The sequence below is a fragment of the Prunus dulcis genome, chromosome 1 (assembly GCF_902201215.1).
Source record: "Prunus dulcis chromosome 1, ALMONDv2, whole genome shotgun sequence".
NCBI lineage: Eukaryota > Viridiplantae > Streptophyta > Magnoliopsida > Rosales > Rosaceae > Prunus > Prunus dulcis.
In genome coordinates, this window is record NC_047650.1 from 29,319,890 (window position 1) to 29,344,460 (window position 24,571).

At 37.4% G+C, this 24,571-nt stretch overlaps 3 protein-coding genes across 8 annotated transcripts; all 3 read left to right on the forward strand.

The window, feature by feature from the left end:
• Positions 1-6,578: 6,578 nt before the first annotated feature.
• LOC117635349 (alpha-galactosidase 1-like) lies at positions 6,579-10,210 on the forward strand. 2 transcript variants are annotated; one of them, XR_004586891.1, is made up of 16 exons: positions 6,579-6,999; positions 7,502-7,560; positions 7,744-7,800; positions 7,883-7,917; positions 8,004-8,107; positions 8,229-8,304; positions 8,403-8,461; positions 8,579-8,644; positions 8,729-8,812; positions 8,898-8,962; positions 9,057-9,139; positions 9,222-9,312; positions 9,422-9,471; positions 9,591-9,731; positions 9,854-10,029; positions 10,069-10,210. XR_004586891.1 is itself a non-coding variant. In XM_034369683.1 (15 exons), exons 1-15 carry the CDS (start codon positions 6,791-6,793, stop codon positions 9,944-9,946), a joined length of 1,272 nt encoding a protein of 423 aa, XP_034225574.1. In that variant the 5' UTR covers positions 6,579-6,790; the 3' UTR covers positions 9,947-10,210. The 2 variants fall into 2 exon arrangements, 1 of the variants encoding a protein (XP_034225574.1); XM_034369683.1 differs by having other exon boundaries at positions 9,854-10,210.
• A 1,146-nt stretch (positions 10,211-11,356) lies between these two features.
• Positions 11,357-14,137, forward strand: LOC117612776. Its single transcript, XM_034341422.1, has 7 exons — positions 11,357-11,844; positions 11,969-12,142; positions 12,285-12,363; positions 12,478-12,537; positions 13,426-13,547; positions 13,637-13,708; positions 13,801-14,137. Exons 1-7 carry the CDS (start codon positions 11,507-11,509, stop codon positions 13,901-13,903), a joined length of 948 nt encoding a protein of 315 aa, XP_034197313.1. The 5' UTR covers positions 11,357-11,506; the 3' UTR covers positions 13,904-14,137.
• A 447-nt stretch (positions 14,138-14,584) lies between these two features.
• On the forward strand, positions 14,585-24,098 carry LOC117631655 (katanin p80 WD40 repeat-containing subunit B1 homolog). 5 transcript variants are annotated; one of them, XM_034364928.1, is made up of 20 exons: positions 14,585-14,917; positions 15,012-15,127; positions 15,271-15,510; positions 15,715-15,845; positions 16,049-16,166; positions 16,331-16,557; positions 16,703-16,805; positions 17,444-17,514; positions 17,621-17,695; positions 17,765-17,908; positions 18,012-18,240; positions 18,427-18,957; positions 20,423-20,482; positions 20,560-20,681; positions 20,966-21,100; positions 21,749-21,823; positions 21,969-22,081; positions 23,151-23,267; positions 23,372-23,440; positions 23,557-24,098. In XM_034364928.1, exons 3-20 carry the CDS (start codon positions 15,483-15,485, stop codon positions 23,618-23,620), a joined length of 2,412 nt encoding a protein of 803 aa, XP_034220819.1. In that variant the 5' UTR covers positions 14,585-14,917; positions 15,012-15,127; positions 15,271-15,482; the 3' UTR covers positions 23,621-24,098. The 5 variants fall into 5 exon arrangements, with proteins under 5 accessions (XP_034220819.1, XP_034220844.1, XP_034220851.1 ...); XM_034364945.1 differs by having other exon boundaries at positions 14,689-14,917; positions 23,560-24,098; XM_034364936.1 differs by having other exon boundaries at positions 14,689-14,917; positions 15,012-15,115.
• The last annotated feature ends 473 nt before the right edge of the window (positions 24,099-24,571 follow it).

Sequence of the window (24,571 nt, forward strand, 5' to 3'; positions counted from 1 at the left end):
TACGAAAATCCCCACATAGAAAAAGTAAAATAGGCAAATACGAAATAGGAAAAATTAGAAATTAGGAAAATTTAAAAATTGGAATATTGGGAAAATAGGGAAATTAGAAAATTGGAAAACTGGGAAATTAGAAAATTAGAAAATTGAAAAAGTGGAAAATTGAAAATCAAAAAATTGAATTGAAAAATTGGAAAATCGGAAATTTAGAAATTTGGAAAATTGGAAACGAATTCAAATGGAGGAAATGGGAAAGAAGAAAATTACCGTATTGGACAATTCGATTTAGTTGGTAAATTAGGCAAATTAGACAAATTCTTTATATTATGAAATGGGAAAATTACCAAACTCGGAAATTGCAAAATACAAATATAGGAAAATAGTCATATACAGCCAATTGGGTAATAACTCCTGCCAAATACTCCCCCAATCCCTCCCACTAATTACTCACTGATTTACTCCAGCTCATTAATACCTGCTTATATTAAACTTCAACCCAGCTGTATGAAGAGAAAACTTGCATCACATTAACTCTTGCTTGCAGCCATTACCTTCCTCACTAATTTCACTCACATCGCATTAAGTCCCACTTTTCTCCAATTAAGTCCTGCACCAGCCCATAATAAATATCCAAAATCATGGACCCTAACCTCACACCAAACCCAACGCTTTCAATTACTGAAGGAGGGGAGAATGAAACACCGGCCAAGTTAGCCAATTCACTAACTGCAGACTTGGTTCATGGCCTGCAGCAATGTTGAGGCAATACCATGTTTTGGAAAAATCTCAATGTATATATAGTTTCAAAATTTTTGGAGGGCCAAACTAGGTGGGGTGTCATAAAAAAGCGCACAATTTGCTCTCGTTATCATGCCCGCATGCACCTACATATAAAGGGTATGAAAGTAAGAAACAAAATTGCCCTTACCACTGCAGTTATTATATTCAAGGAATCTGACGAAATGGTCCAGTTGAACCAACAACAAGTGGAAACCGAATTTGAACTATTTCGCACGGTTGTAAAAATAATGGATCCAGAAGTAAACTGGGACAACATCACTATGGGCGGGGTCATGAATTTCATGGGTCGCGGTCACCACAATTGAAGAGTATGCAACTCCGAATGTGTCAACATCAGGAAACTTGTGACACTTTAATATGACTTTGGACATTGTAAAATGCAGTGGAAACAACTTGTAAAATGGAACTATGAGGTGGCCTCTTTTTGTATTATGTAACTATAGGGTGGCCTCTTATTGTATTATGTAAGTTTCGAAATTAGATTTGATGGAATTATGATGCCTCTGTTTGTATTTGTGCGTGTACAATTTCATTTATCCATGTCCAGTTCAAACAATTATAGCGGCAATAACTCCACAATACACATGCGTATAATGGCAATATGATATCAATAAGAGTACAATATAGTTATAATAAAAGCACAATAGAGTTACAATATGATCTTATTGCAGTAGGTATTGCATCAAACTTTGTGTTTTTTTTAATTATTTGGTCCCAAATAAAAAATACAAATTAAAAAAAAATAATTGAAAAATTGATGAAGTATACATCCCTTAAAAGACATATGGCCTGCATTACACACATTCAATATGGACTCTATATATACAATTCATGCCTTGCACCACCATCACATCCCCTCCCTAAATTACAGAAATATGACACCAAAAAACCTCATGCTCCTTCCTATTTCAATCCCTAAATTATCCATCAGATGCCCAATACTAGATGGCTGCTTAGGTGGTGGGATACCCTGCAACACCATAACAAAATTAGTAAAGGAGAGTGGTTCTAGGAAGATGCAACTTTGTCCCCAACTAACGGTAAGAGCTCAGCTCCCACCCTCACATGGCGGACTAGAAGGCTTCTCCATCTACATATTCATAGAATTCAGCTTCTCATTTCGTCGATTGCAAAGGCAACCTTTATCATGCATCATACCCCAACTTAATAGGGCTGGAGGTATTGGAAGACATATATGTTCATAGTGTTCATGATGCTCAACAACTCATCTATGTCCTTCGAGACATACAAGCATTTATTGCCGTTGATCATACCTAGTTGCCTGTGAAACTCATTGTCATTGATTCCATTACTGCATTGTTTCGATCATAGTATGAGACAACACCGGCATATTTGAAACGACGGTCTGAAATATTTTTCAAGATATCTAGAACATTGAAGGCTTTAGCAAATTAGTTTGGGGTGGCGGTGGTTGTCACCAACCAAATGGTGGATTTTATTGGGCCACATGATGGAGTGAATGGGGTAAGGTTGGGAAACTTGGAGTGTTTGCACACATTAGGCAGACGGGTGAGTCTAGCTTTGGGATTGGCTTGGGCACATTGCATAAATTCAATGGTGTTCTTGGCAAGACATGAGCAATTTGTTGGGGTTAACAGTCATAATGCTCCTTCAACAACTATATCCAGTCAAACACATAGGACATTTCACCTTGTATTTGCCCCGCATTTGCCCCATGCATCGGCTGAATTTGTAATCAGAAAAGAAGGAGTAGTAGGAGTATCACGGTAACTGTGTAATAATGGCATTCTAAGAATTTTAATGTTGTGGATCCATTTGGAGTTACATTCCAGGCCTTTTAATTTCGTACTCACAGTTTACATTGCAATATCAATACCAGTACAATAAAAGTACAATATAATGACAATCTGAAAGTAATAAAATTACAATACGACAGCGATACACTGTGAATATAAATAGGGAACACACCATGCTATATAGCAATGCACCCAAATTATGCAAATTTAACAGAATTCACATTCAACATAACACCAAACCCACCACAAATAAAATTAAATTTGGCATTACCTAACAAAGGAATACAAATCATATTGTCTAAGATACATTACGCAGTGGAATATTGTTTTTACAAGTGATTTTATTGTAGCCCGTGGAACTGCACCTTAAGCACTTTCTTGTAATGGTGCCCTCTCCTTGTGAGGGAATTCTTAGCTTATTCCGTCTGCCTGGCATGACCTTTGCCATGAGAGGCAGCACAACTCGACTTTGAAAATATTTAGGAATAACCCACATTCTGTGAGGCTGTACTAGGTAGATGCTATCCGAATAAGCATCCAACCAGGTATTCCGAGTGTAATACCGAGAAGCCTTGGAGTATACATTTGGTTTCAAGAAGCGGCAAACTGCAACTACATGCTTGTAAGGTAGCTGTTCAAGCTGAAACTTTCTACAACTACGACTATTGTTCGTCAAATCTACGAGGCCATCCATATCACCGTCCAAAACATTGAATTGTATGTTATTTAGTTTAACGACATTCATCCTTGCAACATCATCCAACTTATTCCTCAACTTCTTCTCGCCAAAATTGGGGCACAATGTTGTTGTGAAATTCAAAGTCAACTTATGACGTTCGGTGAATCATTTCACAAGGAGATTAATAATTTCCCATATCAAATGAACCACTAGCAAAATCCTTGCAAACCTAAGGACTGAGTTTATTGACTCCACAATATTTGTTGTCATTACATTGTAGCGGTGTCCATCCATGTGAGCTCTAGACCACTTATGTAACCTTTCCTGTTCAAGATATTGAGAAACATGTTCCTTTCTCTTAATCTTGCTAAAATGATAATCAAATTCAGCAATTGAATAAGATTTCGCAACATGCTCAAAGTGCATCAGTATTTGATCACGCTTTTTCAACTTGCAAGTGTGTTTCATGTTCCCCTTCATATGATAAAAGCATATGCCATGTTGCGCTGTTGGGAAAACTTTGTTCCACACATTCTCTATGCTAACGTTGCGATTAGAAATGATAACAAGATTGGGACACTCACCAATAGATTTATGAAGTTTAGTGAAAAACCAATGCCATGATGCATTCGTCTCTAAATTCCCGATCCCAAAAGCAAGAGGATATATATTTTGATTATCATCGAATGCATTTGCTACAAACATAACACCCTTGTACTTAGATTTTGAATGAGTGGTATCCACGACTATCATTGGGCGCATGGAAGAACGAAACCTTCTTATACATGCGCCAACTGCCATAAATAAATACACAAAGTGATTGTTCTCATCAGTTTGGATGTGTGTCTTTGTGCTGGGATTCATACGCTCCAATTCATAGTAATAAGCTGAAAGGATATAATAAGCCCCCTCGACTGATCATCTAATGGACAATAAAGCTAACTCCCTTTCTTTCTAAGCTTTCGAATAATTGATGGTCAAACCAAAGTTGTGTTTCACATCTCTTATTAGGTCACTTGGTGTGTATATTGTCCGAGAATCCTTCAACTTCCTTTTAAATGAAGTGGCTACAAGTGTTGCAGTTGCTTGACAATGGTTGTCATTTACGAACCTCAAATCACACTTATGGACAACTGTACACCTCCCAATCGTGAAGTTGTATTTTCTAATTCTCGATGCTCGGACCCGTCATGGGTATGGACGTTGACAACAAACCACAAGCAACCTCTTAGTGCAAGAGAATTGCACCTTAAATTCAAAATGGCATCTCAATGCCCTCAACCATAACTCGGTCAACAACGCTCCCTTACTAGAGAAAATTTGCCCAACTTTAATTTTCGGATTCTAATCACTTTGCGAATACCCTGTGTCCAAATATGCTTCTCCATCATTTACACCGGCCACATTGTACTGGTTCTGTTCACCCATTTGACTCAAATAATGTTCACGAGTGGGTTCAAATTCTCCTCATAAACGCATTATTGGCAATTAGGTAGATGTGTCCAAGCGGCCCAAAATAGGAGGGGCAGAGTACACTGACACTTCATTTCTTTCAGTACCATTATCACCACCATGCATCTCCTCCAAGTCTCTAAAATCAATCATGTCCATAAAATCTATCCTAACATTACCTCCCACATCAGTGACATTTGTATTATTCCTAGTTACTTCATTGCTTTCAACAATGGCCGCTGAAGAACGACCCATCCGATACTATTTGTCATGATATGCATACTATCAATTACATCATTTGTCAATCCTTTATCTTCTATACTCATGAGTAAGGGATCTAGTTTTGAAGATGTTACCTCACAATTGTACTTCATAAAAAATTTGACATCATCATCGTCCTCAATCTTTATGTGCTTCCACTTATTCGAGGCCACCAAAACTGAGAACTTCAAGCAAATCTTGTCTTCCCTGCTGTCTGTATTACAATCTGATGCACACAATCCAACAGTTTAGCAAATGTGATGGTCCGTGGAACTATTAAGCCTTTTGAGTCAGTCCCTTCGTATTTGCACATCTTCTTTGGGGTAACCCATTTTCCATTGTAGCAAACCAACATAACAATTGTCTCAATTTCTGATCATGACAAAACAACATTTCATTAACACAATAATCAGCCAATACAATGGCAATATAACACCAATATAATGGCAATATAACGACAATATAACAGCAACATAACAACAATACCATAGCAAAATAACAGGAACACAACAGCAATACAACACTAACACAGCAGTGAACAAGGATTCATCACAATCACACTATACAAATCTACTACATAAAATGAAAAATCTCAAGTTTCAAGATTCACATATCTAGAGCAATCTAAATGCAATTGGTAAAAATCCAGATGGATGAGCATTAAAATTCAAAAAACCTAATCGAAAGCAATTAAAACCAAAACCAATTTAACAGAAACTCAAACAATCAAAATAAAATCAATTTCACAGAATCCCACATATATTAAGAAAATAACCATCAACACTACCTATTCGAGGTCGGCGATCCAGTAGAGCTTCAAGGTTGCAAGCAGCTATTCAAAAGACATACCTAAAAGATGGGGTCGAGGGAGGGTTTCGCGATTCATAAGAGAGTGCGAGAGAGAGCTGCGAGAGAGAAAGTGAATAGGGAGCTGAGAGAGAACAAAATTTCAGAAAAAGTGATATGTGTGCAATAAGTGGATAATAAATATATATTTATATGTGATAGTTGCAAAAAAATTTGGGAGAGATGATATTCTCAGTTAAAATTATAAAAATGGTGGCATTTAGAACTATTTTCTTAAAAAAAGAAAAAAAAAAGAAAAAAGGGCGAAGGTGGATCCCACCAGGCGAGAGGGAACGGAAAGGAGGAGAAAAGATAGGTGAAAAAGGGCAGTCAAAATAATAGACAGCTGGCATCATACGATTGGTGTGGGAGACTGAGGTGTCTTGCTGACCCTGGCAAGTTTTATTCACTTGACTTTGGGGGAAGATTGCTTTCTAATAAAAGCAAATTCTAAATATATTTTTTTTCCGTTTTCAATTTTAGTTTATTTGTAGTTGTTACCTTTTAAATATACATAATGGAAAACTAAAAAATAAAAAGGTTATCCATAAAACAAATCTCCTTGTCAAAATCAAAGTCAATAACAGAGTCGTGTTCTTTCGCAAAAAAAAAAGAGTTATTTGTAGTTGTTACCTTTTAAATATACATAATGGAAAACTAAAAAATAAAAAGGTTATCCATAAAACAAATCTCCTTGTCAAAATCAAAGTCAATAACAGAGTCGTGTTCTTTCGCAAAAAGAAAAGAGTCGTGTTTTTTGCCCTTTTAGCAAGTTTGGCTATAATGTTCTTTATCCTATGAGAAATATCTTATATATATGTAACAAGCACTGCTGCTGTTGTCAGTTTTCATTAGGTTAGAATCTAGAGAAGAGAGAGTGTAAGGAGACTGGAGAGCAGTAGAGGAGAGGGAGTGATAGAGTAAGAGACAGCAAAGAAAAAGAAGCAGCAGACGCAGAGTAGGAGTATTGGTAGAAATGTTGAACATGAGGAAAAAAGACGCCGACGGTGCAGTAGTGCCAACAACGACGATTGTGATGGCGTTGATGCTCTGCTCATTTATATCACCACCCATGTTAATGGGTGTTTCTGCTTCGCAGAGAACAAGAATGATGGTGCCAGAAACCCAAGAGCAGCACAGACGGAATCTGCTTGCCAATGGGCTTGCAGTGACTCCTCCCATGGGGTAAGCTAAGCTAGCTCTCTCTCTCTGCTTCTTTCTCTGTTTTTAGTTGGTTTTAGCTAGCTGGTTCGGTTATGAAATATCAAGGGTTCACTCATCTTTCTGCGAAATTAGTGATTCCTCTATGTTTTGTTGATGCTTTGTTTTACTCCTCCTAGCACTTTTACTCTAGTAATTGGAATGAGTGTCCTGAACCATATGACATGCACTTTTACTGCAGTATGTATGTACGATATGGATCTGAGTTTATTTTTCAGCTTCTAAGTTCTAACTATGTATGTTACATTTATTTCATATACATGTCTGTATACTAATCCCCTATTTGATTTTAATAATAAGGGAAAATCTCATCATTATTTACTACTCAGTGATTCCTCTCGCATTTGAAGTTATGAAGTTGTGACCCTTCAAATGTCTCACGGCTGACTGCAATTTTTATCTTCCTTATATTTTCACTCCTTTTCAAATACTTGTGGGATTAATCAGGTATTTTCTTTTTTATTAGGTGGAATAGTTGGAATCACTTCAACTGCAAAATTGATGAGAAAATCATCAAAGCAACCGGTAACTTTAACTTATGCCTAATCTGTAACCAAAGCTCATGCCTAATCCAAGCTTCACATACTAAGTCTAAAGCCATGTTCCCAAAGCTATGGCAGCATAGTGATAAATGCATAGATGGTTGGGTTGTTGGTTTTGTAAATTTATTGGGGTTTAATAACGGTTCTTGTTTCTCTGGTTTGACAGCTGATGCTCTGATTTCCACCGGTCTCTCTAAACTTGGATATACCTACATTAACATAGGTACATTGCTATTTTCTTTTCTCTTCGGAATTTCCAATTTAGTCAGAAGATGATGACATACTTCATTTCTTGCTATCTATAGATGATTGCTGGGCCGAAATTGCTCGTGATGACAAGGTTCTATTTTTAATCATAAACAATTCGGCTTTTAGAATGATTGAAAAAGATATGCAGATTTACTAAGCATGAGATTTCAAATTCAGGGTAATCTAGCGCCCAAGAAATCAACCTTTCCATCAGGCATTAAATCTCTTGCGGATTATGTCCACAGTAAGGGTCTTAAGCTAGGAATCTACTCAGATGCAGGGTAACATGACTCTCATACACTCCAATACAGAAAATATATGCTGCATATTTGTTGTTGAATGTTGATATATACTCATATTTGTTACAACTAAACAAATAGTGCATGCAATTATACTTTGCAGGTACTTTACTTGCAGCAAAACAATGCCTGGTTCACTTGGCCATGAAGAACAAGATGCCAACACATTTGCTGCTTGGGTATGATATGTTGTAATGATTTTAATCAGAAGGAGTCATGACGTCTGCAATGATGATATTTGGTCATAGGATCTTGAAATACTGCAACTTTTTTGCAGGGAATTGATTATTTGAAGTATGATAACTGTAATAATGATGGCTCAACGCCAACTGCCAGGTAAAATAAAATATCTATGATGATAATGCAGTAACGCTACTCATGTTTGTTCTTCCTGCCTGCACGTTTCCCTGTATTAGGTATACCTCAGATAAAGATTTCTATATCTTCTTGTAGATATCCTGTAATGACCCGAGCTCTGATGAAAGCAGGCCGTCCCATATTCTTTTCTCTTTGTGAATGGTAATGATCTTGTTTGTTAAAATTCAAAAATCATGTAATTGTTTTCTTTTTTGTTAGTAATCCCTAATTGTTCTTGTTTTTTAGGGGAGATATGCACCCTGCTCTATGGGGTGCTAAAGTAGGAAATAGTTGGAGAACTACTAAAGACATTTCTGATACATGGGAAAGGTAGAAAAGTGTGCTACCAATGAACTCTCAAATTGGTCTTCTATATGGGTCACACATAATACTTTTCTTGCATTTCCCTTGGCAGTATGGTCTCTAGAGCAGACATGAACGAAATTTATGCTGAATTTGCCAGACCCGGTGGTTGGAATGGTTAGTATTCTAATGCAACTATGCTTTACCTATACTGTCGTTTAGGCACATTGTTGATGTTTCAGTAAGAGATTTATCTGCTGAATTTCAACAGATCCCGACATGCTTGAAGTGGGGAACGGAGGAATGACAAAAGATGAATATGTAGTCCATTTTAGCATATGGGCCATTTCTAAGGTACCATAAGCATTTTCTCTTCTCTTACATGATATGTGCAGTTTAAGGTCATCGGTTTGGTAATGCATAAGCCATGCTGCAGGCTCCCCTTCTTCTTGGTTGTGATGTGAGGAATATCACAAAAGAGACAATGGAGATCGTTGCAAATAAAGAAGTTATCTCTGTAAACCAAGGTAACTAACTACAACCTTCAGATAGACACTTGTTTTCCTTCCTGGTGACTGAACGAGTTTGCATTAATAGAACCCAGAATTGTAAATTTGTGTTGATTAACTGTAACAGATCCACTTGGTGTGCAAGCCAAAAAGGTCAGAATGGAAGGAGATCTTGAGGTAAAACTGAAAATGCCAGCAATCTCTTCTGATATATGTAGGCTGCTGTTATGCTTCCGTAAGAATTCTGTCACTGTCTGTGAGATTGATCGACTCTCAATTTTACGTACTTTGAACAGGTTTGGGCTGGTCCGCTCTCAGGCTACAGAGTAGCTTTACTCCTTGTCAACCAAGGCCCTTCGCGAACTTCCATTACAGCTAACTGGGATGATGTTGGAATCCCCACAAACAGTGTTGTTGAAGCAAGAGACCTTTGGGAGGTATAACCTATAATTATATGGTCTAACATAAGGCCTTAATTAGCATTCTTTCTCAGTTCTTCCTACTCCGTTGCAGCCGTATTGTATTGTGAGATATTTACTGATATGTCTCTGTCATGCAGCACAAGACATTGAAGGCACGATTTGTTGGAAACTTGACAGCCACCGTGGGCTCTCATGCATGCAAAATGTATGTTTTGAAGCCAATCTCGTAACCATGAGTTTAGTTGGATTGGAATGTTGATGTTGCTGTTGATCTGTCGACCGCCCAACTATACATCTAATGTCACGCTCATGGTTTACTATCCATGAGTTCCTATTTGGCATTTTACCAAAACTTGATTTCCAATTAATAAGAATCTGGAGGAGGCAAGGCTCCTCTTCTCCACTGATTTATGTGTATCTTCCCATTTTCTGGTGGATGGGCATAAGGAATGAGTAAATCTTATGCAGTATGATCTTTTTCTATTTTGAGTCTATGACCTACCTCCATCCGCTTAACCTTCACATGACTTAAAGTGGTACTGTAAATTGATGCGTTGAGTTATGAACAAGTGAGAAACTATGCTTCGATTTCTACGACTCCCAGGCTTTTCAAGATAGATCAAACCAACTCTTCACTTTTTGGGAATGAAGGGGGATTCGAACTTAAGACTTCTTCCCACATTGAAGAAGGGGATGAAGGGAAAAATTGAAATGGAACTCTCCCCGAAGCTATATCCTTCACAAAACATCCATAAGGAGTGAAATGTGAAAGATGTGACATTGATTATCAGAAACAACTTGATGAACAAATAAAAGATTGTTGGAAATATTAAAATATGTAAAATAGTGTTGAGTTTAATCGAGAATTTGAAATAGAGGCAACATGTGTGATATCTAAACATTGCCCTTTACCCTCAAACACCTTATTCCTGGATGTACTCAGACGGAGTTTTTGAGTATTTAATAATCTTTTGTTTGGTTTAGATATGTGTAAATGCAAGTAAATGCATTGGTTTAACCCGAGTCCAAACCGAACCAACACCAAAAGTTTTGAGTTGAGCCCTAAGATGGGGTGCAAGTTGGATTAGAAAATCCGATTCCGACTGATTTCATTTCGAAAATTTCTGATTTTGACAAGTCCAAATCAATTCCTACAGCTTAAAGTTCTGAAATTTGAAAATTTGGATAAAAATTGAATTGGTTAGAATGTATCTAAATATTCCGAAAAATTCCGAATTCTGAAATATATTGGGGTTTCAAGCTTAAACTACACACAATTACTAATTTCATGATGACCAAATAGACCTAAACAAGTTATTTCATAAATGATAACAACATATAAGTACTAGTATATAATATTTTTACAAGCTTACCGTATGAGTTTTTAATTTTGAATCAATTTTAATCATTCAAATGGTTGGCCATTTTTAGAATTTTGAAATAATATTTGAAATAAATATTCCGAAATATAAAAATTTCAAAAATTTTCGAATTGGAATGGATATTGTTCCAAAATTTTTTAAAACGGATTTGGAATAGAATTTTCATTCCGAATACCTTTGGATTGAAATTAGAATCTCATAATTCCGATCGGATTTATCTGAAAATCACCGCTATTCCCGAATGGGCTTTGAAGTTTCCGGCTTTGGTAAACAGAATGGGCTCTTGCTCTAGTAGAGAGTATCTCATTAACTGTGCTCCCGCGGTTGCGGGAGATAAAGAAAAAGAGAATATGGAATTTAGAAACCCATTGTCTCTTGTCAAAGAGAATAGAGGAGTGGATAAATGAAATGAAGGCGGCCATAGCCACAGGAGCCACAGCCAAGGGCGGGTTTATACTCCCGTATAATAATAGTAGTAGAACTGAAGAATCCCACTGTCATTCATGGAAGAAGAAAACGGTCTATCCCAATCCCAATTCCTATCTGCCAAAGCCACCTCGGCTCTTATTACTAGTATGTGCCACTGCCAATGGCACCAATACCAGTACCAATGATCTGGGTCTGGGTGGCGGTGGTGGTGCCAAAGGCTCAGGAACCACTGCCAGAGGACGCAGACTTCTTAAAATTCGTGAAGAGAAGAGGAAACGCGAGCACGATCGCCTTCACAACTACCCTGCCTGGGCCAAGTAGGGCACTCTCTCTGTGTTTCTTTTTTTTTCCTTTTTCTTTTTCATATTTATTATTTATTAACGTGTTATGTATTTCCTGTTGCCTGTTGGGTCTCTCTCCCTCCCTCCCTCCCTCTCGCAGAGTGTTGGAAGACGCCTGCAAAGATGATGCTGAGCTGCGAGCGGTTCTTGGAGATAGCATTGGCAACCCTGAGCTCATGAGGAAAAGGGTTGAAGAAAGAGTTCGCAAGAAGGGTAGGGACTTCAGCAAATCCAAAACCGGTTCTGTCCTTGCCTTCAAAGTCACCTTCAGAGAGTAAATTTCTCATCTTTCTTTCTTTCTTGTCTGCGTAACGTAGCCTAGTGTTCCATTTGATTTGTAAAAATTTATAATAATAAAAAAATGCAAACTATGCTTTTTCTTTAATATGATTAAATGTTCTTTTGGTGCCTGGCAGCTTCAATCCTCTTGATTCCTACATATGGTTTGAATTCTATGGATCGCCATCTGATCGCGACGTCGAGCTCTTTGGCAGTGTATTTCCACTTGCTTCCTTTCTGTATTTTGAACATTAGGCCTTAGAATAATACTCTTTTTTCCTATATGGATGATTTATTATTTCCACTGAATCTACTGGGAAATTTATGCAGGTTATTCAGTCATGGTATGTTATGGGACGCTTGGGTGCCTTTAATTCTACTAATCTGCAGGTTCGTCCATGGCCTGCTATGACTAACTTTATTGTTTTGTGAGTTATTATCGCTTAAGACCTTAAGTTCTTACAACTTTACTGAACATTTGTAAAATGGTATATTGGTAATTCTGAATAGTTTAGCCATATTGGTGATCTTAAAATGGTATATTGGTATTCAACATATGAAGATATGATGATCGGAGTGACGAGGGGTTTCGATTATGGGGTGATCAGGGGTTTTGTGGCAATCATAGCAATGCTAGTGACATATATAACAACATCCTGTTATCAGAAATGCATACGCTCCTAGTAATTACAGCCAGCCTTTTGATAATGAACCATTTACAACTTTCAAAAAGGAACCCGTTTCTTGTTTGCCTCACTGGGCTTATAACATCTTATTCTTATTCATCAATGCGTCATCTGGTTGCTGACAATTTGGGAGGAAAAGGATTTGTAGTATAATACAACTGGAATTTGGGTGTAGACCAGTAAAAAGTGGAAGAGATTTGGTTTCTGAAGTATTTGTGTTGTGTTGCATATTTATACCACAGAATCTAATACAACTGAAGTCCCTATCACATCAGTTTGGCATATTGTTGGCGTTGTTGGTATTAGATTGTAACATAGTATCAATTATATGCTATGCAGAGTGTTTTTGTAGATGGTACTTGGCTATGCGAATAACACGTGTTGTAAATTCATCTAACTGAGTTCATTATTCAACTAGCTTACAACTTTTTTTCCTAACACAAGAGGCAATTGTATCAGGTCCTTTTGCTTTATAAAACATATGCAGAAACTTGCAGAAAGTGCTTCATCTTGTCATTTGCTTTAAAATTCTAGTAATAGTTGTTGCTCTGTGTAAAACAATTGAAACGTGCTAATATAGCATTAATGGCAGCTTGCAAATTCTTCCATGGAGTATAATCCCCTTTATGATGTGGATAAGGGTTTCAAAGTGATGCCATCTTCATTTCATGATATCAGTGACGTTGAGTTTCAGGATAACTGGGCTCGTGTTTGGTATGCGTTGCAGAACTTAGCTGAATTTTTGTTTTGTAATACTTTGTACTTCTTGTCCATATGATAGTTCAAATATAAATGTACAACAGGGTAGACCTTGGTACAGCTGACTATTTTGCCATGGATGTGCTCCTCAACTGCTTGACCGTCTTGAGCTCAGAGTAAGTCTGAATAATCTAAAGAGAGATGTCTCAATCTTTGACTGGACGGATATTGACTACATTGCATTGTTTCCTTGCTTTATTGTTGGCAGATATCTAGGCATTCAACAGATAGTTTTTGGTGGGCATAGAATTGGTGATTGGGAAGAGGGGATGACCAACACAGATGATGGATATAAGTATTTCAAGATCTGAATATATTCAGATATAGATGTTTCTGAAAGTTGTACTGTTTCGAAGGGCTTGAGGTTTCATAACATGTATTTTACGCCATAGTATTACGCCATGTTCTGATCCTGTCCCATATTTTATCGTTACCTCTTCCGAGGGCTTAGAGTTAGCAATTTGTGACCATGTTCTTATACATTTTGCATCCTTTTTTAAGGTCAAGCTATTAAGCATCTATATTTATTTTTCGGTCCGAGTTCAGCATCTAATTGAAGTTGTAACAAAGTGTGATGAGTAATATTGGGTGGTCGTGTTAAAGAGTGGCTCCCACATAGATTGATTAAATAGTAAATTGATAAACCAAAACAACAAAAATGAAGAAAAGGCTCCCCTAAAAAGAAAGAAAAATGAAGAAAAGGAAAAGAGACATTAATAGAAAGGTGAGAGAGAGTTGAGGAAGGTGAGTGATGGGTGGGTAGTCTGTTTTATTTTGATTTGGGAAAGGAGGGAGAGAGACCCAGCCAGCTCTCATTTTAAGATTGATTTATCTTCCAGGACAAGGCTACTTTGGAAAGAAGAAGAAAAATATTTTAATACAATACTTCCTCCAAGTGTTTTTTTTTTTTTTTTTTTGATCATTTGATAAACTTCAAAGTACAATTCCAATAAAACAAAAAATCAAACAAAAGCCAAAAATAAAATGTTATTATACATTTAAGGAGGGCGGAGGGTGACTCAATTCGTGACAGCGTCTTTACTCTGCTTATGCGTATTTACTCATATATTGGCACTGGCCCGCCGCTGCCTTTGTATTTGAGCAACCAAAAAAAAAAAAAAAAAAAAAAAAGAAAAAAAAAAAAGAAAAGAGAAATAGAATAGAAATGGACTGAGGAGGAGGAGGCTGGGAAATGATGTGGAGTTGGAAGCAGAGAAATAGAAGACGACGAGAAATCCATGCCTTTGCCTTTGCCTTTGCCTTTGCTTATAATACTCAGTCTCTGCCTGGCTGCGACAGTAACTTCCTCCTAGTTTAATTATCTTGTAAGAATACTCTATTACGCTACTGTTTCGTCTCCGTGTTGCGTATATTTTCAATTTTGACAAGAAAGAGAAGAGACTAAACCATGTAATGTAGAGTGTGAAGGAACAAGGCAGAGAGTCGAGACGGCCTCAACTTGAGCGGAAAAAAGGAGCCTCCAAGCCAAGGACCAAGCAACGTTGTTCATTTCCTTCCGCAATGTACCTCATTCTGTGAGCTTCAACTGTTCCTTTTGAGCCTATTATTATTATTATTATTATTATTTTTCTCTCTTCCTAGTCTCAAGCCTGAAGATCTAATTTATTCTATCCCTAAAGTCTGTCTGTATTAGAATTTTGAATTTTGAAATTTGAAGGTACGGATTGAATTCTTTGAGATCCGGCCTGAACAAGATGAAACGCCCATCAGCATCAGCATCCTCTTAATCAGCGCAAGATTTGATTTTTTTTCCAAGGGCGCAAGATTTGAGTTGAATGTGTGGAGTGGAGAGTTGGTACTGCTATATTTATTTACAAAAAAGATAAACCTTAAAAGAATTGCTAGGGTTTCTCTTTTCTTTCTTTGCCCATGACTACTAAACGCGCTTACAAGCTACGTATCCTCCTCTCGATTTAATTATGTTCATGAAATTACCATACAATCTCCCTCCCACACCTGCTGATTGCACAGTCTATATATATATATATTAATCTTTAAACACATGTATGTATGTATGTATGTATGTATGCATGTGTAAGTATCAGACTGAGAAGAATATGTATCCGAAAAAGTTTTAGCCTTAACCTGTGTTGTGGCTCAGAGGAATTCGTAGCACATTCTTCAACTGTGAATTGCCTTAAGATAGGCAGAAAATCTTCCAGAGTTCTTGTCACTGGCGGAGAAGATCACAAGGTCAATCTCTGGGCCATTGGGAAACCCAATGCCATACTGGTAACCTTCTCTCCCTCTCTCGCTCGCTTTAGGCACGTCTTTTTCTCCCCTCCCCTTAATTTAAAGGTTTCGGCCCTCATCATATTCTTGTGAGGTTAACTGACACAGATGCAAATTTTGCACTAAAATTGTATAATTATCAACTTGGACCGAATTCTGTTATTTTGTCGATTCTAATCTACTCAATGTGCCTTCATACCCAGAGTTTGTCTGGACACACCAGTGGAATTGATTCGGTAAGCTTTGATTCTTCAGAGGTCTTAGTAGCTGCAGGAGCTGCAAGTGGCACAATTAAGCTTTGGGATCTAGAGGAGGCAAAGAGTATGCTGTTTATTTTTTACTCTGCAATATATTTCTTTAAATCATCAGAACAAGAGACTGCCCCTATCGAAACTGTACTAGCTGTTTTTCTAGATATCTACTGTATGCTGTCAAATTGTCTTTCATATATCTTTTTTGTTTTTGCAATGTGATTTTGTGTGTAGTTGTTCGCACACTTACTGGTCACAGATCCAATTGTATATCTGTGGACTTCCATCCTTTTGGGGAGTTCTTTGCATCTGGCTCGCTGGACACAAATCTCAAAATATGGGATATCAGGAAGAAGGGGTGTATTCACACATACAAAGGCCATACTCGAGGAGTCAACGCTATCAGATTTACACCGGATGGCCGTTGGGTTGTTTCTGGTGGAGAGGACAACACTGTGAAGGTTTGAATTGCTTTTGTCTTGAAAAATATTTGGTTCTATCTTCTTGGGCAATTATGGATGTTGATACATGTAGCTTGTAGATAGTAAACCAAAATTTGCCATTTGATTCTGACAAATTATAAACCAATATCTAATATTTTACCAGTTGTGGGATCTGACTGCTGGTAAGCTGCTGCATGATTTCAAGTGTCATGAGGGCCAGATTCAGTGCATAGATTTTCATCCCCACGAGTTTCTGCTAGCTACAGGTTATTGATACTTCTGTTTTTTAATCATCAGTTATGCATTTTTCTTGCGTTATTAGCTGTATATTAGAATGCATTGTTTCCTGGAAATTGAAAATAGGTGTCAATATCCTTGGTGTGTCACGATAGTCCCTCGAGATATTGGATTTTTATGTTTTAGTGCCGTTTTGTCCTCCTGCTGCTGAACATAGATCATTGCCTCATTGTAGGCCACTTCTCCCTTGCTATAGATAGTAGTTTAACCCATTATTTTCATTTCTAGGTTTTGTATAGCCATTGGTTCTTAACTGCATCATTTGGATCATTGAATACCCTGCTCTCTGGTGCTTTGTGTTGTTTAGAGTAGGTTTTCTGTACAATGGGCAGGACCAACTACAAAGAAGGACTCCCTCACTCCCTTGGGTTTAATAATTGCGACTTCGTTCTGTGACATAAGATGGAATTTGTAGATACATCATACATCTAGGTTCTAAATCTTATCTTAGTTTTCAGCTAGTTTGCAACTGTTATGGTTAAAAATATGCATGGTTCAGCTTTTATTAATTTGTGAGACATTTCTCCTTTCTGTTAAGGGGTGGAAATACTTTCATCTGTTAGACTCCACATCTGTTCCTTATGTATTATTTCTCATTTCCTTTCAGGTTCAGCTGATAGGACAGTCAAATTTTGGGACCTCGAAACCTTTGAGTTAATTGGCTCATCTGGACCTGAGGTATACCCCATGAATACTGCTAATGGTCCAAATTGCCAAGAAGCTAAGGTTTTCAGGATTTTCTTTCTATAAGGAGATTATTTGTCTAATTTCTAGTTTCTAACAGACAACTGGAGTGCGTTCTTTGACTTTTAGTCCTGATGGGAGAGCCCTACTCTGTGGATTGCATGAAAGTTTGAAGGTAAGCTCATGTAATCCTTCATACGAATCAGGGTTGTGAAATATGCATGCTTAAACTCTTAGTTTGTAGGTTTTCTCGTGGGAGCCAATAAGATGCCATGATGCCGTGGATGTTGGATGGTCTCGATTGTCAGATCTTAATGTTCATGAGGGAAAGCTGCTTGGATGCTCATACAATCAGAGTTGTGTTGGAGTGTGGGTTGTAGACATCTCGGTATTACTCAGTTTATCTTTGTTCTTACATTGAGATGTTTTCTTGTTTTCTAGCTCTGGTGGTATTATCTATTGATATCAAACTGATCTGTTGCTTGGCACAGCGCATAGAACCGTATGCAATTGGTAATGCTAGCAGATTGAATGGGCACACAGAATCTAAACCATTATCTGGTGGGAATCTGTCATTACTCAATGAGAATGCTGCTAAAAGTTTGGGTCGGCTATCTGTTTCCCAATGTTCAGATTCTTTAGTGAAGGAAACAAAATCTCTTGGAAGGTTATCAGTTTCTCAAAATTCAGATCCCACTAAGGAGCCAAAAGTTATTGCATGTAGGCTACTTTTTAACCTTTACTGTTTTTAATTTCTTCATGGAGTATTTTTGTGTGTATCTATTGTTTTTGGGATTCTCAGATTTGTTTTATCATGGATCTTATCTTGGCCTCTTTACATGTCCTTTTGTTATTACTTCTCTGATGTTTAGACTTTTTATGTCTGGCTATCCATCCTGAATGAAGCCACAGGAAATGTTCCTGGTACTCCTCAAAGGATCAATTTGAACTCCAGTCCAAAAACTATTGCGGCTAGTTCAGCAGCAGTTCCTAGTGCAACAACCCTGAAGAGGAGTTCTACTAAGATCAATTCAACAGCCAATCTTCCAACTTTTAACAAGTCTGATGTCATACCTGTAATTGTACCGAGAACTAGTATAAGACCAGAGTTGCCAGCTGAGTCCAGAAAAGAGGCCGGTGGTTCTGGGAGAACACTGGCATTTTCTTTGCAGTCAAAGGCAACTGATTTCCGGAAGTTGTCCAATAGCAGAGAAGAAGTGGATAAGCCAACTGTCTCTTCAGTGTCTGATTCCGCTGCTTCTAAGGCTACTGAATTAAGCAGTGCTGCAGATAAGAATGGTTTCTCAACAGTTATAAGTTCAACCCAGGGAATACATACTGCTGAAAGGAACACAAAGGATGACAGATATTTTGGACCTGGGAAGCATGAGACAAGTTCAATGCTGGAGGCAACTGCGAGCTACCAGCATGAAAGTTGTATGTATCTGATCTTTAGTAGCACTCTTTCCACTCATAGCTTTTCCATCACAGAACATAAAATTAAAAAAAGGGGGTGCGGGAGTCCACTCTTAATAGTTTTTTCTTTAACTGTAACTTGAACTAAATTTAAAGTAGAAAAAGAAACTTGTACCATACTTAGTGTTCTTAAAACAGTTTAAGTTTGTGACTCAGCCTCACACCAGAGGTGTTTTGAGTCTCAATTGAAACATCATTTCTTTTGTTAACTGTCTGAGAATATGTCACATGGATCAGATGTACATCCACCACAGGCAGGAGGCCTAGACCTACCAAAGCAAATATAAATCATTAACCTGAATGATGACAAATCTGGTGGATATGAGAATGTTGTTTATTGTTCTGGTCATTATGAGTAATTAGTGTTAACAGTAATGGTGGTAGACTGGAGTAATGCAATTCATTTGGTTCCATGTCATGGTTTTCACCAGGGTGTAGGATATTAATGGAAGTTCGGCATATTTAGTATATTTCCAATTTAGTGTAAATATGGATCTGGATTTTGGAGGTTCTTGTCAACTTTGTTATATATCTTATCTCAGTTTTACTTATGGATTTGAAGATGTTCACACATCAATGACATATCTATATATGAGCCATAATATTGTAAGTTTGATGGATTTTCTAGTTTCAGCAGTCCAAGCTTTCAATATGTGAAAATTATATTTAGACTTTAAATTCTTTATTTCGGGCAGGATGTTGTAACTATTAGATTTCTGATCTCAGCTTCTCAAGCCATTCTGTGTGTTTGTGGTGTGTGAGTGGTGGAGATCTCCCTCCCCTTTGCCCCACCCCCTACTTAAATAATCGCTTTTTGGTACCACAATAATGTTATAGGTGTTCTTACACTAGCTTGGGAATCAAACGGTTAATTTTCACAATCAGTTGCAAAGGTTGTACAAGGCTGGTTGAATGAACCCAGCATACAGTCAAACCACAAGCCATCTCATTTCATTAAATGATTGGTAATCATTATTCCACATAGGTTTTTATCAAATAGTCACTCGAAGAAAGGGCCTTCTCAGACTAGTGTGAAAGCAAGGCAGATGGGCCTCTGAGCATGAAAACCATAATAACAACTACCCCTTTGATGATGGTATTGCCAGCAAAGGGGATGGGCCACTTAATCTGAGGATGGATTCTCCATATTTGGATTCACAAATGGCAGTTAAAAGGAACATGTGTATGTTTTTCATGTTAAATGCTGTCATATCCCATGTGCTTTAGCTTGGTTTCTCTGTTGCGTAATGCTTAATTCTATATTTTGTGTAATGTTCTCTCTAATGATTGATGGCCTTGTACTGTGCATGTGGTTTTGTCTATCTTAGTCATGTACATATGTCCTCTTGAGATGGAGTGTCATACTGCCAATGCTAAAGCTCCAGTTTTTTTCACCTTTGACCTTTATTTTTTCTTTCTTATCTAGATGAAACTCGAGGGCACAAGGTGAGTAGAGATGCATACTCTGCTGAAGGTCAAAGAGGAGGTATAGCTTTTTACTTCTGCTTCATTTCTATAACTAGTCTCGTGAAGTATGACCGAAGCTCTATATGGTATATCTAGGAAGAATGCGCTCACTTGCTGTGAATTGGGAGAAAAGAGATAGATATTCTAACTACGAGGGACCTACGCCCAATAGTACCCTGGGAACAGCATCCGCGGTGAACATGCCCCCTTCGAATGCGGTATTGCCACATTTTTGTTCTGCCTTTTTGTGACATCTTTCTTTCTAAACACGCATCATAAATTGCATTTATGAAGATGGCAGACAAATAGCATTTCAATTTAAAGAATGACATTTAACCATAAGTTAAACTTAATTGCTAATTCTCAAAATATTTTTCTTTCCTCGTGATTTCATCATTTATGAGAACTGCTAGAAACCATGAATTGAAAACCATAGTGGAAACCATGAACTTGTATAAGATCTATCATTTTCTCATGATAACTTCTGGATGGTTGTTTGAAGTTTAAGCAGCGAGGTTATCCTACATCTACTGAAAAAGAATTGGTGTCTGCTAGTGATGAGGATGCTATTGCAGATCTCATGGAAAAACATGACCAATTTGTTGGCTCCATGCAATCTCGTTCAACCAAATTACAGGTTATCTTTATTGATTTTGAGACTTTGCTTAAGTGTTTATGTGGTGCTGTTATCTTCTCTATGTATCTATTATTTCTTTACATGACCTTTGGGTATTTTTGAGTTGATGGTGGGAGCTCAATGCTTGTTAGTTGGGGTAGTCAATTATGCTTAGCTCTCTTGACCATTATTTATTGTATCCCATCTTTCTTTCTTTTACATAATTTCTTTTCTTTCTTTTTTCTGTCCAAGAAGAGTCCAGTTGGTCCTCCTTTTGAAATTAAATTGCATGCAATACTTCTTTATTTAATTGTAGGTTTTGCTTGAGCTTTTTTTTTGGTTATTTTTTTCCTGTTTGCAACATTGTGGCTACGGAGATGCAAAACCTTTTGAATGCTTCTTAGTAGCAGTTATATCAGTGTTTTGTGATACTAGCTTTAGGAATGGGAGAAAAACTAGCGAATAGAAAGGGGGCTAGGGTTTATGATGGATTTTAAAAATAATGGTACCACCTAGCGGTTGCAAATGGAGTTTAGCAAGCTTTAAGAACAGCTGAGCTGCAATGAGGAATTACCAATTGTTGAAGTGTTGCTTAGCCACAATAATAATAGTGACGATTTGCAGACAGTATATATTTTACTGACGAATCTTGCGGGTAACTGTTTGCAGGTAGTCTATAGATATTGGGAAAGGAATGATGTTAAGGGGGTCATTGGTGCAATGGAGAAGATGGCTGATCATGCTGTAAGAATATTCTGTGGATTGTCTTAATTGTTTTTCTTAGCCCTCAGTTTCTAGATACTACTGAATGTGGAACAAATATCCATTTCAGTTATTGTGAGAACTTAAATATCTGTTTAATTTTTTGGGCTTTGGGCTTTTAATCCAGGTCATTGCGGATGTAGTTAGCATTATGACAGAAAAAATTGACATTGTCACACTGGATATATGCACGTGTCTTCTGCCACTCCTCAATGGCCTTCTAGAAAGTAACATGGATAGGTAAGAATTTTAAGCAACCTCTTCCTTTTTTCTTTATTTATTTTTATTATTTGGGGTCTTTGTTAGGTAGCGGCCTTCTAGAAACTTAATGACATCAAATTGTTTCATGTGGAGAGCTTTGCTACCTTTTAGAAACTTTCCTTTTTTTATTGTTTTTTCTTTGTGAGTTTTAGTTTTAGTCAACTGCACTGCAGTACTACAATCGTCTGAGCCATCTATTAAAAAAGTTTGCTTTGTTGTCTTTTTCCTATTGTTCTATCACATAAGGGGGTTCCCTATATTGTAGGTGCTTCTTGCCTCGCGCCCCCCAACCCACAACCCCCCCCCCCCCCCCCCCCCCAAAAAAAAGTTTTCCCAACCCCAATGTGTACACATAGAAGTATCATCTCATTTGTTGTGGCATGTTCTCATAAAATATGACTTGCTGTGGCTATTTGAGTTTGCAATTGGAAAAGCTGGTGCACGCTTTGTCTATGGGAAATCATTCTAATGTGTTATTTCCTTTAACTTTATATGCTTTGAGCCTTTGATATTATTTTATTTTTTTGTCTCTTCTTTTAGGAGTAATGTTGCCTGCAGAGATTATCCTTTTTTGTCCTTTTCTTTTAACTTTATTTTCTCTCATAATATGGAATGCTATGTGGTTTTCTGGTGTACTGTGGAGGTTGAATGAAACTTGTGACATGCCATGTGAGCAATCGTGTTACTAGGTAGATGTTTTGTAAGAAGTAGAAGCAGTGCTGTATTGTTGCACGTAATTTCACCTAATGGGAACAATTGTTTAAAGAAGTGTGGAATCAAGAAAGAAAAAGGCGGGAGGGTGGGTTGTTGGTGGCGGTGGAAGAGGGGACTCTAATCACAATTCTCTCCAGGGATGGATGTACCTGGGTGATGTATTTTGTGATCCTGGAATCTTTCATCTGCAAATTTTCTATATTTGACAGGCAATTATAACATTCCTAAGGCTAATTGTGAAACAAAATCTCAACCAGTACTTATTGGATTTTGTGCTTGGAATCTTTCATCTGCAAATTTGCTGCTCATTATTTGATGGCCTGACCGTATTCAGGCATTTAGGCATTTCTTTGGAAATGCTGCTCAAGCTGGTTAGAGTATTTGGTTCTGTGATCTATTCAACATTATCCGCATCATCATCTGTTGGTGTTGATATTGAAGCCGAGCAAAGGTATGCTTTGTTTGTTGTGATATACATTTTTCTTTACCTTACATATAGATTTTAAACATTGATTGCATTTGAGATGGCTTTCTATTTTGAATTGGTTATCATAGGCTGGAGCGTTGCAACAACTGTTTTATGGAGCTTGAAAAAGTCAAAACCTGTTTGTCTGCTCTTACCAGGTGCCTGTTTTCAAAAAATTTAGATTTTTAAAGTTGGCTTGACCACACTTTGTTTTGCATTTTAACTCATTATGCCAGAGATGCCAATATCCTTTTGTTCACTCTTTTGCCCATAGAAGAGGAGGATCAATTGCGAAGTCTGCACAAGAGTTGAATCTAGCTCTTCAGGAAGTTTCATGACTGAAAGTGAAAGTGCAGTCTGGAGGGAGTTTGTGCATTTTGGAGTTATGGACCCCTCTTCTTGCAACACCTGATGGCTGGCTATTGACGCAACGCTCTGTGTCTCGTGTGGCCTGGCTCGGGCATTCCCTGGTTGTACATTAATGCTAAGTGGAGTTATTAACTACAAGCTTATTCTAAACTATTCACTAAAACAAGAGGCTAATTGACATGTCAGTATACATCCTGTCTGCACGGTTTTGGGAACTATCAATCCATTTCTGCTCAGCGGAGAAGAGATACCGCTCCGTTTCACACTTAACCGAATATGTAGCATCAAATTGTTTCCTTTGGTTGCATTAGTGATGATTTAATTATTATTTTTTTAAATAGATACGTTCCTAATGTAAAAGATTGGTGCTACTGTAACAGGTATCCTGAAAAAAACTGCAAATGTGAGTAATGGCTTTAATATTAGATTCTTTCAAGTCCTCTTTCACCTTATTGTCAATTGTGAATTACATCTTTTTCGTTTTGTTATATTTACTTTTTCTTCCCTCGTTTGGATTCATAAAATAAAAACAACAAAAATTAGAAATTTCATGTGGGGAAAAAAAAAACTTTGAGCCACAAACAGCCCACCACCTCCCTCACCATCACCTCCCTGCCACCACCACAACATTTAAATCTACAAAGCACCACCTCTCATTTATAGATTGATGCCCTCTTAAAAGAATTCCGTGTTTAAATCTCATTATATTTTAACCAAACATGAAAATGAAAAAATTCCCAAAACATGTTTATCCACCATTTTTTAATTCTTTAGTACTTGAATGATAAGAGAAACTGTGTTTAAATTATAAATACAAATTATGTAATGAGTGGTGCTATTGTCACCCAGTTTCTATCTTCTCCTGTCATTACATCACCGCCAACAAATTCTACTCATCTCACCTCCGATAGTTTCTAAAT